General features: G+C 34.3%; 1 protein-coding gene across 1 annotated transcript; it reads right to left on the reverse strand.

Moving 5' to 3' along the window:
• Positions 1 to 3,984: 3,984 nt before the first annotated feature.
• Positions 3,985 to 4,875, reverse strand: LOC132267462 (uncharacterized). The gene has a single exon (XM_059768621.1). It carries the CDS (start codon positions 4,873 to 4,875, stop codon positions 3,985 to 3,987), a length of 891 nt encoding a protein of 296 aa, XP_059624604.1.
• Positions 4,876 to 13,037: the final 8,162 nt, after the last annotated feature.

The following is a 13,037-nucleotide window of genomic DNA, read 5'->3' on the forward strand; positions in this document are numbered from 1 at the left end:
GAAAAATAATAATAATAATAATAATAATAATAAAGAAATTAGCATTTATCAATTCGCATGAATTAGTTGGCATGAATCAGTTTACATGTTTATATGGGACATATGGGCACGCTGAACGAGGAAGGCAAAACAAAAGTCAAAGGCCGTTTTTTTTGTTAATATTTGGTTTGGTTTGCATCAGTTTGTAATTTGTATCTTTGTATATAATATCTAAAATAAAATTGAAAAAAACAATTGTGATACTTCATAGGTAGGCACGCCGAACCAGGAAGGCTCCAAAAGGCTAAATTGGTATAAATTAAATCAAAATTGGTATTTTGCCATCATGCACGCTAAACGAGAAAGGAAGAAAAAATCATTGATATAATGGGATTTAATTAATTATTTAAATAACTTTTTTTTAAATTGTCTGTGTATGTTTGTTTCTTCCATTTGATTTGATTATTTTTGCCTTAAATAGATTTGTATGTGAATCTGATTAGTGTTGGAATTTTAAATTAATCTTTGTTATTTTAATTGATGGATCTGAATTAAATATTTATTTAATTTAAATAGATTCATTAAGAATTGGAATGCATGATTTAAGTTTACATGCTAAGTATGAAATTTAATAAATTTTAAAAAGGATAAATTGATTAAATATTGTTGGATTAAATTATTTTAATCAATTGTTTAGATTTAAATTAATTTAATCAGAATGGAGATGTACAATTTAGTTGAGATGCATGTTAATTTCTTGTGATGGAAATTAAATGCATGTTACTTAGAATTGATATTTTTGCTCAAGTAAATACAAAGGATGTGTATATGATTTATATCATATTTATTTGGATTATTAGATGTAAATATTATTTTCATTATCCTTAGATTTGAAACTTTTATTTGGTTATGATATGGATTAATGCACCATTATGGGATGGGGGCATATTAGGGACGGATTAACTTAAGAGTTAAGTCCTATCTATTTTTAATAAAGAAACGGATTAACTATAATGTTAAGTCCTACTTATTTGTGTCAGGTCAACGGAATAGTTGGATGACATATTATTGAAATAATAATTGGATAGTTTATTTTGATGGTTGGATAGGACAGATTTTACATATAGAATTATATGACATGATATGAGTTTGAGTCTCAGGATCAGTGGTTAGGGTGCGTATATTGTCAGGGATGTGTAACTAGATATAGTGCAGTTGTGTACCCTAGTATGTCTATGTACTCATGCCAACTATATGTGCATTTTGCATGTTACCTACTATTCAGGTTGAGACAACTCTATAGTCTAGTGAGATTCTTTTAGTGTGGATATATCTATATATGGACTATTTAGTTATTGTTGAATTAATTAGGATGTGTATGTGTATCGGGTCTCTGTTTGGGATGTAGTAGATTAGAACTTGTTTGTGGGTCTGACCCACCATTATTTTTTAGGTGTTCGTTAAGTCCAGTTTTAGAGATTGTTCATGCCGAGTAGAGACAATCATTCACTCTTCCAACTTTACGTAGGACTCTTCTTCATGTTTTACTTATTAGTTTTATTTCAGTTTAGTTATTTCAGTTAGGGTATTATTAGAGGTCCCCAGTATGGATTCCCGAGTTGTAGTTTAATTAATTATCAGTATCCGAAGATTGGAGGATTTTATTATGGGATTTTTAATTATTATTTATTTAAGGATTTTTTTAAAATAAGGATTTATTATTTAGTTCCCTTCAACTTATTATTTATTTATTCCTTTATTATTCTTTTTGTATTCAAATGCTTGTTTAAATATTAATTGTTTGATATCCCTCGGATCTGTGCTCAGACTTGATCACCTGTGGCTCTAGAATCGAGGGGTGTCACAAAACACTCAAGGGTGTTGAGCTAGTTGGATACAAATAAGTATTTGTACATAAATGTAATGAGAAAAAATAAAATTGTGAGATATAAAACTCGACTAGTAGCTCAAGGTTTCTCACAGAGACCTAGTATTGATTATGATGAAACATACTCTCCGATAATGGATGCAAATACTTTTAGATTCATAATACATTTGGCAATCACAAAAAGATTGCATATGCATCTAATGAACGTAGTAACGGCATACTTATATGGATCACTAGCTACTGATATTTACATGAAGATTCCTGATGGTTTCAAAATGCCAGAAACAAAACCACATAATATGTACTCAATAAAATTACAACGATCCTTGTATGGATTAAAGCAATTTGGGCGCATGTGGTATAATCGCCTCAGCGAGGATTTAATAAAAGAAAGGGTATATAAATAGTCATCTTTGTCCATGTATTTTTATTAACAAAACAGAATCTGGTTTTGCTATTATTGCAGTATATGTTGATGATTTGAATCTTGTGGGAACCTCTAAAGAACTCCTAAAGACTGCCACTTATATTTGTCTGGGACTGCAAATTGAACATTTATCAAGAGGAATCCATATCCACCAGTCAACATATACAGAGAAGATTCTGAAGCATTTTTATACGGATAAAGCATTTCCCTCGAGCTCACTAATAGTTGTCCGATCATTTGATATTAAGAAAGATCCTTTTTGACCTCCAGAAGATGATGAGGAACTTCTTGGTCCGGAAGTACTATATCTTAGTGCAATTTGTGCTCTTATATATCTTACAAATTACACACAACCTGACATTGTTTTTTCAGTCAACTTATTAGCAACATACAGTTCTACATCAACCCGTAGACATTGGAATGGAGTCAAACATGAGGGCTTTTGGTCCTTTCAATGAACTTTTTCTCAAGAATGTCCTGAAGCTGGTCATCAAACTCTTCTATATCTTTTCTGAGATATATCATGGATTTTACTCGAATGATGACATTAGTATCCTTAAGCTATAACCTGCAAAAACGAGGGCTTCGTTTCCGAGATTTAAAGGATTTTCAGAAAATTTTTGTCTTAATATAGTATATAACCAATGGTTTTCATTTAAGACAAAAATATCAGTATTTTCTCGTTTTGGTGGAGAAAAATTACCGTAACATACAGAAGCGAGATTTTCTTGAATACGAATTTCAACAACTGTATTATCTTTTAAAGTTAAAGAAATAGTTTTTTCTTTTAATTGTAAAGGAAGATAGGAATAGAAGAAATTGCATCCTAAAATAAAATCACCATGCATAAATGGAAAACATAGTAATTTTGGAATTATAATTTTTTTGTCATTAAGCCAAATAGCGATATCTTTGGCTTTGAACTGGATAACAGTATGCGGTGCTTCCGCATCAATACCTTGTACACCAATGGGGTGTTTCATCTGATGCCATTTATCTATTGGTATGGCGTTATATCTACAGCAGCTGGTGATTACTCCCGTATTGATGAGAACACAAAGGCTATAGGGTTTATAACCTTTAAAGTTAAGTATACCGTTGACATAAGTATACTTTCGCTTTTTCCCTTATGAAGGAGCAAGAAGGATTTCATCTTTTTTGTGTTGGAAATGGAAAAACTTTGTTGATTACATCGTGTGAGTAGATCCTGGAAGGATAGGGGCATCATGAATGAGAGGGTCCTTTCCTTTTTCCGCTCGAGTAAACCTTCGTCTAAATAATAGATCAGAAGGTTGAGCATTAGATCGCCTTGGGGGAAGGAGTTTATCCCAACCAGTTTGTTCACGAGGTTGTCGTGCTGAGGCTGATCTTAAAAGCTGGGGTTTCTCTGTATTTGTGATATAGAGATTCGAACCAGAAGCTTGAATAGTGGTAACAGTTGGTTCCTCCATTCACAGTTTCTTTTCTTCATCAATGCCTTCGAATAAATAATTTCATGGTATTTCGAGATCTGTCCATTTCAATAATTTTGGTTCAATTATTGAATCATGAATGAGAGGGTCCTTTCCTTTTTCCGCTCAAGTAAACCTTCGTCTAAATAATGGATCAGAAGGTTGAGCATTAGATCGCCTTGGGGGAAGGAGTTTATCCCAACCAGTTTGTTCACGAGGTTGTCGTGCTGAGGCTGATCTTAGAAGCTGGGGTTTCCTATATTTGTGATATAGAGATTTGAACCAGAGGCTTGAATAGTGGTAACGGTTGGTTCCTTTATTCGCAGTTTCTTTTCTTCATTAATGCCTTCGAATAACCAATTTCGTGGTATTTCGAAATCTGTCCATTTCAATAATTTTGGTTCAATTATTGAATCGAAGGGCCATAGCTCGAACAGGGTGACCATTTTGGGGTCAACTGGTCTTGTAGAGGTTTCAGGTTCACGGGTAAGCTCATAAAGAACTTTCCACTGGATTCCTAAACCTGGAAAGTCATGATCCATCTGAAGATTGGAAAGTTTGAGTTTGACTTTCAAAACTTTTTCAATGTTTGGATCAGTGATGGAGACAAAGTAATTTGGGGTGAGTTTGAACCAAATAACATTGTTAACAAGATTGGATTGAACTCCGCCGATTAAAGCGTCAATTGGGTTATGGAATCGGTAATCCATAACAAGAACAAGAATGGGTTGATCAGTTCCTTTGCGAAATAGGGAAGTGATCTTGATTTGAACCATTCCTATATGAATATAACGGGCAAGAGGATGTTGGGTCCTCCATCGGTCAACTTTGTCCTTGTTGAGGATGTTGAAAGAAGATATACCATTTGAGAGATAATCGATAGTGGTATTGCCGCTGAATTGTTCAATAATTCTTTTGGAAAATTTTTTGAACTTAGAAGTATTGTATAGATCTTCTGTTTTCAATTTCTGGAGTTTAGCGAACTGAATGAGCTGTTCGTTCGTAAACTGGACTTCTTCGCCAATAACATTACTGAGTTTAATGTTAGAGGATTCTTCTTCAGGATGAGAGGTGAATTGAAGCATGTGTACTTCTTCATCATCATTGCTGGAATCTGATTCACTGGACATTTCGTAAAGAATATCTTCGGAATCAGAGAGGTCGTTACCGTAAACGCCACAGAGATCTTATGCGACAATCCTTTTGACTATCTTAGAAGCGCATTTACCTTTGTTCGGACAATTTGGGGCTATATGACCAGGCTCATTGCAGATGTAGCATTTACAATCTTTCTTTTTAGAAAATGTTATGCCTTTTTTGTTGGATTTAGATTTAGAAGTATTTGGTTTGATATACTTCTTTTTCTTCTGAATAGGCTTTTTGCCTTTCTTCCACTTACGCCACTTAAAGCGTTTCTTACGTTGAGGAAGGGACCTACTTGGAGCACAACCGATTTTCCAGGTTTCCTGTAAAATCTTATTGCAACAGCGTTATCCAGCTGGTGTATTGCTGATTTGATTTTTGACCTGCTTCTTAGCCTTGGCTTCTAAACATTTTTTGTTTATGAGCCTATAGATGTAGTTGGTGCGAAAGTCGAGGTTATTGGTTCGGTTGATTCACGTAAGAAAGTTTGGGTAGCCTTTTATAGCTAATTCGTCCCAAGGACTTGGAAGTTTAACAAAGAATTAGGGTAACCAATGGTCAATACTAGTGATTGGAAGACGTCGAAAATATTTAGTAAACATTTTGATGTACTCGAGAAAACGACAAATATCGCATAGTTCTATTTTGGAAAGAGCAAAATTTGCTCATCAGAAAGGAGTTGTTTTCCTGTATAACCAACGAGTTCTTCTTTTAGGATTTTAACAAACCCGCGTAAGACACCGTCGAGGTCGTCAAAGTTGTTAAGAATCTCATTTTTCTCTCGCTTGCCCTGGGTGGTTTGATCCCATTAACGGAGCCAGTCAAGAGCATCACCTTACAGGGTTACTGCAATGGAGGAAACGATCTCTTTTCCAAATGGATTTTTGGTTATTAACGAGAATCGCTAGAGATTGTGCCCACTCGTTGATGTTCTTGAGATGATCTTTGTACGAGACGTGAGTAAGATCAAGATAAGTACCATTTTGAGAAATAGGATACTTGTTGAGATCATCTTTACGGGCGAACATAGGATATCATATACTCATAATTATATGAGACAGAAGGTTGTTTACCTTCGGCTTTGGTGGAAGATTCGGCAAGTGTGCCGGAGGTTGGAATATTTGTTTCCTCAGCTGGGAGCATCTGCTTTGTTAAAGGAAATTCACCGTAAAATGATTCATCTAAAATAGTATCTGATACTCACTTTTTTCTATTGTAAAAAGATGACTCTGGCTGTGGTTCAGCTTGAATTTCTTCGTCAACAGATTCTGAGTCGGCAGAACCGTTAAATTCTTCAACATCAGATTGATCAGAGAGAACATTGATTTGTTCTTCTAATTCAGTATCACTATCGGAGATATTTAGTTGATATCCGAAGTGTATAAGGAGATCTTTATTTTGTAGAGAAATTTCTCATATCTGATTGATGATATGGTTGCTTTTATCAATAGATAGTTGAAGACTGACATACATCTGTCGTAGACAATTAATATAATCGACAATGTTGTCAAATTCTTATTTATTGTAACTCAATGATGGTTTATCATGAATTACCTTGATATCCTCAGTTCCATAGTAAAGGTTTTTTACCTTTATTCTCGGAGCAGAAGTAGGGTGTTTATCTACTTTAGGATCTAGAGGATCTAATTTTGGATCAGGAGGATAAAAATCAGATAACTTTACTTTTTTAAGTTTTTCTAAATCGATAGTCATTTGGTGAATCTGATATTTGAGATCCTGATTGTCAGATAGCTGGATAATCTGTGTTAGAGTATCAAGTTTATCGTTCAAGGAAATTACTCCTTGTTGCAAATCATTAAATGATGTTTCCATTTGAGAATTTGTTGATTCCAGATTAATCTGGAATGTATCTTTCCATTCATTAACCATGTCAATTAAAAAGTTCATATCGGCACCAATCTGGTTAAGATTGAGCGGATCTGAAGTTAGATAGTGTGGTATATGACTATATTTATTAGGGTCTTTACCCACTATATTACAGATACATCCTACAGAGGTAGATTGTGCCATGAGAAACAGTTAATGGTTCTTAAGACCTTTTGATTCCTGTTAAGGTGCCTAAAACCAGAGAATCCTGTTTAAAAGCTTTTGACAGTCACACAGACATAAACAGCTATAGCAGGATAATATGGGCTTTAAACAGTAATCAAGTGTATGAGATTTATAACAGTAAACAAAACACAATAATACAGGACTATAGTAGAACTGTTAAATACTTACAATGGAGTCCAAGATCGGTGTTCAAGCTCTGATACCAATTACAACACAAGCGCGGAAAATATAAAAACAGAGAATGTTTTACAAAGGGGAGAGAGAAAACTACCAAAGAGAATGTAAACTTCAGATGTCGAATGCTTGGTTCAGCTCAGGTTTTAAATAGAAAAAGAAAAGTAGAAACAGTTGATCGGATAAGATCGAATCTTGCTTTCTACTGTTCCGAAAAGTAGATGTCGGCAACTTTCATTGTTGATGAATAGTGTGTCAGCTACTTTCACTGTTGATGAATAGTAGATGTGACAGCGCTTTTGTCGTGTGTTGGATTGTGTGTAGTCGATCAGTATAGGTGCTTGTCAGAAAGTCATCCTTCTATAGCATTAATAAGATTATGGAGTTCATACTCATCAAGAGGAGGACTGTCGTCTGGGCCTTTGGCATGGGCCATATCCCAGTCAATGTTGATTTGTTCAGCCCCAAGACGGATTTCATCTGGAGCATCCAAGGTATTGCATTGAATTTTTTTAAAAAATTCGACAGCTGTTCTGAGATGTTCTGCTGAATAGGAGGGATAGTCCATAATTAGAGAGGTGACAAAAAGTCTTCTTCCGTCACAAATCTGTTTATAAGGAGGCTCGAGAGAATCATCAGAATTATTATTCATAACTCGCCGAGCTTTGTCTTGAAGGTGGATAAGACTATGAACTGCAAGATCAAATGAGTTGACCCTTTCTGTGATCTATTCTGAATTCAAAATTTGGTGGTGTTCGAATTTAGTGTCTTCTGTAAGCTTGAGAAGCCGGATTTGGTATGGCTTGAAAAATTTTGTTTTTTCGCGCCATCCAATGGAACTGAAGATCCAAAATGTCAGGTTGCGGCTGAATTTCCAGTGAGAAGTTGTTTTGTAGATCATGGCCTTGATCATTGCTAGGAAATGTTTCCATGATAGACAATCATGTGAGGAGAAAGTAATTTTTTTAATTACTCCCCAATCGATAGGTTCCATTGACCAGTCAAAACTGGGAACAATGAAAAGAGTCATTTTTGGGATGTGTTTCCCGTTGTAAATCATGTCGAATTTGTTTATTTCTTCATGATTTTCAAGATAAAAATTCTTTATTGTTGTAGGATGGTCCACTATTTTGGAGAGGACTATTCTAAACAATTCAGGAGGGAAAATGTTTCTTGCTTTTTCAAGAATACATATACGATTGATTTTTGCAAATGTATTTTTGGAAAATTATACTTTCCAACTAACTGGGCAAGTTTGAGAAAACAATTTATATGAGTTAAAGAAAAATCTTTTTCCCAGTCAATTGTGAGACACATTTGGATGCAAAGCATTTTGAGCTCTTCAGTCATGGTTGTTTGTTCAACAATGATTGAAGTAAGATTACTCAGGTGTTGCCTGAATTTCTTATTGCATTCTAATTTATGCATCTTCCATACATTATTAATTTCATCATAAATATGGTATGGAAGACCAGGATTATAGAAATCTTTTACTTCTATTGTTTCCTGTCATTTTGCAAAATTAGCAAAAACTCTTTGTGAAGCTTTACCCACATTGTAGAAAGTTGTTTGGGCTTCTTCAAGTGTGTCATAAGCTTTAAAGCATGACCCATTAAAATTTTTTAGCTGGGCATGACAATCGTGCCATTTTCAATAGATTCCGGGTTCGAAACCTGCAAAGACCACAAACCATTTTTGTGGTTGTGATGGAGTTGGTTTAGGTTGTTGAGCCTTTTTAGCTATTGTAACCCAACCATCTTTTTGAGGTTGCTTACCTCGATCACTCATCTGTGAAAAAAAGAAATATCTTTGTTAGATACTTCAGTATAATTTATGCTCAAGAAATCTGTAAGAAAATTGTTAGTGCCTTTAATATGTTCAATAGCAAAAGAATATTGGGTAATAACATTATACCATTTTAATCGTCTTCCTTCTAAACAATTTTTCTTATTTATAAGGAAGTTCTTTATTGCTTAATTATCAGTACGGATAATAAAATCTTCTGGAGCAAGATAAATAGAAAAACGTTTTATTGCCAATTTAATAGCCAGAAGTTCTTTTTCATAAATAATATAATTCTGTTCATTTGGTTTAAATTTTCCAGAATTATAACCACAAATCAATTCTTCTTTTTGAAGCTTTTTTGAGATAGGAGTTTTGCGAGCTCTTATCTGATGATTTATAAAAATAGTTTCATTCCATTTTTTCTTGTGGAATGGCTTTTAAAAAACAACCCAACAGAAATCTGAGGCATCAGTTTCAAGGATAAGTTTATCACCATTTTAGGGAAAATAAACTTCAAGGATATGGACAAGATCGCGTTTGATTTGTTGGACAACGTTTTTGTCCTCTTCAGTCCATTCAAAGACTTTATCTTTTGTCAATTTCTTTATTAAAGGGAGCTCTTTTTGAGACAAACCTTTAATAAAGTTGTGGCCATAATTCAAGATACCGAGAAAACTTTGAAGTTGCTTTTTATCTTGAATTTCATCAGGAAAATCACGAATTTTGATAATAATGTGATCCTGTAGTTTTATCCCTTTTTGGGTTAAAACTAGGCCTAGGAAATCGATAGATTCCTGTTCAACTTCTATCTTGGTGGGCGATAAAATAATCCCATGCTTTTTGAGTTTATCAGAAATAAGTTGTAAGTGTTGTTTGTGTTCTTCCCTTATTTTAGAAAAGACCAGAATATCATCGATATAGATGACAACAAAATTTTTAAGGTCATTTAAGATATTATCTATCCATCATTGATAGATTTGAGGTGCAATATTGAGACCGAATGGCATTACAGTCCACTAATAATGACCTCGTGGTGTACTGAAAGCAGTTAATGGCTTGGATTTTTTCCTTAATTTTATTTGCCAAAAACCTGCTTTGTAATCAAACTTGCTGAAGATTTTTGCTCCGCGAGTTTGATTTATAAGAACATCTTTTCGAGGGATGAAATAACCATCGAAAATTAAATGGTCGTTAAGCCGCTTATAGTTGATTACCATACGGGCTTTTCCTCTTTTAACCTCACTGTGGTTTCTTACCATAAAAGCAGGGCTACTGTGAGGGCTTTTGGTCCTTTCAATGAGCTTTTTCTCAAGAAGGTCCTGAAGCTGGTCATCAAACTCATCTATATCTTTTCTAAGATATATCATGGGTTTTACTCGAATGATGACATTAGTATCCTTAAGTTGTAATCTGCAAAAACGAGGGCTTCGTTTCCAGAGATTTAAAGGTTTTTCAGTAAAAATTTGTCTTAATATAGTATATAACCAATGGTTTTCATTTAAGACAAAAATGTCAGTATTTTCTCGTCTTGGTGGAGAAAAATTACCGTCACATACAGAAGCGAGATTTTCTTGAATAAGAATTTCAATAACTGTATTATCTTTTAAAGTTAAAGAAATAGTTTTTTCTTTTAACTGTAAAGGAAGATAGGAATAGATGAAATTGCATTCTAAAATAAAATCATCATGCATAAATGGAAAACATAGTAATTTTGGAATTATAAATTTTTTGTCATTAAGCCAAATAGCGATATCTTTGGCTTTGAACTGGATAACAGTATGCGGTGCTTCCGCATCAATACCTTGTACGCCAATGGGGTGTTTCATCTGACGCCATTTATCTGTTAGTATGCCGTTGTATCTACAACAGCTGGTGGTTGCTCCCATATCGATGAGAACACAAAGGCTATAGGGTTTATAACCTTTAAAGTTAAGTATACCGTTGACATAAGTATACTTTCGCTTTTTCCCTTGTGAAGGAGCAAGAATGATTTCATCTTTTCCGTGTTGGAAATGGAAAAACTTTGTTGATTGCATCGTATGAGTAAATCCTGGAAGGATAGGGGCATCATGAATGAGAGGGTCCTTTCCTTTTTCCGCTCGAGTAAACCTTTGTTTGAATAATGGATCAGAAGGTTGAGCATTAGATCGCCTTGGGGGAAAATGTTTTATTGCCAATTTAATAGCCAGAAGTTCTTTTTCATAAATAATATAATTCTGTTCATTTGGTTTAAACTCAGTAATGTTATTGGCAAAGCAGTCCAGTTTACGAACGAACAACTCATTCAACACGATGCAATCAGCAAAGTTTTTCCATTTCCAACATGGAAAAGATGAAATCCTTCTTACTCCTTCACAAGGGAAAAAACGAAAGTATACTTATTTCAACGGTACACTTAACTTTCGCGCCATCCAATGGAACTGGAGATCCAAAATGTCAGGTTGCAACTGAATTTCCAGTGAGAAGTTGTTTTGTAGATCATGGCCTTGATCATTTGCCCGAACAAAGGCAAAGGCACTTTTAAGATGGTCAAAAGGATTGTCGCAGAAAATCTCTGTGTCGTTTACGGTAACGACCTCTTTGATTCCAAAGATATTCTTTACGAAATGTCCAGTGAATCAGATTCCAGTAATGATGATGAAGAAGTACACATACTTCAATTCACCTTTCATCCTGAAGAAGAATCCTCTAACATTAAACTCAGTAATGTTATTAGCGAAAAAGTCCAGTTTACAAACGAACAACTCATTCAGTTTGCTAAACTCCAGAAACTGAAAACAGAAGATCTATACAAGACTTCTAAGTTCAAATTTTTTTTCCAAAAGAATTATTGAACAATTCAGCAGCAATACCACTATCGATTATCGGTAATCAACTATAAGCGGCTTAATGAACATTTAATTTTCGATGGTTATTTCATCCCTCGAAAAGATGTTCTTATAAATCAAACTCGCGGAGCAAAAATCTTCAGCAAGTTTGATTGCAAAGCAGGTTTTTGGCAAATAAAATTAAGGAAAAAATCCTAGCCATTAACTGCTTTCAGTACACCATGAGGTCATTATTAGTGGACTGTAATGCCATTCGGTCTCAATACTGCATCTCAAATCTATCAACGATGGATGGATAAGATCTTTAATGACCTTAAAAAATTTGTTGTCATCTATATCGATGATATTCTGGTCTCCATACCAAATCTGGCTTCTCAAGCTTACAGAAGACACTGAATTCGAACACCACCAACTTAGGTTGTTGAGCCTTTTTAGCTATTGTAACCCAACCATCTTTTTGAGGTTGTTTACCTCGATCACTCATCTGTGAAAAAAAGAAATATCTTTGTTAGATACTTCAGTATAATTTCTGCTCAAGAAATCTGCAAGAAAATTGTTAGTGCCTTTAATATGTTCAATAGCAAAAGAATATTGGGCAATAAGAAATTCAGGCAACACCTGAGTAATCTTACTTCAATCATTGCTGAACAAACAGCCATGACTGAAGAGCTCAAAACGGTTTGCATCCAAACATGTTTCACAATTGACTGGGAAAAAGATTTTTCTTTAACTCATATAAAATGTTTTCTCAAACTTGCCCAGTTAATCGGAGAGCATAATTTTCCAAAAAATACATTTGCAAAAATCAATCGTATATGTATTCTTGAAAAAGCAAGAAACATTTTTCAAACACATATTGAGATATCTTCGTAGAACAATTGATATGTGATTGTTTTATTCAAAAGATTTAAAATCTCAGTTAATTGGATATGCATATACTGGTTATCTCTCTAACCCATATCAAGCTTGATTAACAACAGGGTATGTGTTTACTTATGGTGGTACTGCTATCTCATGGTGCTCTATGAAACATACAATGATTGCCACTTCTTCAAATCATTTTGAGATACTCGCAATTAATGAGGTCAACAGGGAATGCATTTGGTTACGATCCATAATCTAACACATTAGATCAACAAGTGGCTTATCATCAATAACAGATAGCCCCACAATATTATATGAAGACAATGTTGCATGCATTACACAAATGAAAGAGGGTTATATCAAAAGTGACAGGACCAAACACAGCTCACCAAAATTATTTTGTGCACATGAATGCCAAAAGAATG

The sequence above is a fragment of the Cornus florida genome, unplaced genomic scaffold (assembly GCF_030987335.1).
Source record: "Cornus florida cultivar Cherokee Brave unplaced genomic scaffold, ASM3098733v1 CherokeeBrave_3.0.0_Hap2_Chr07, whole genome shotgun sequence".
NCBI lineage: Eukaryota > Viridiplantae > Streptophyta > Magnoliopsida > Cornales > Cornaceae > Cornus > Cornus florida.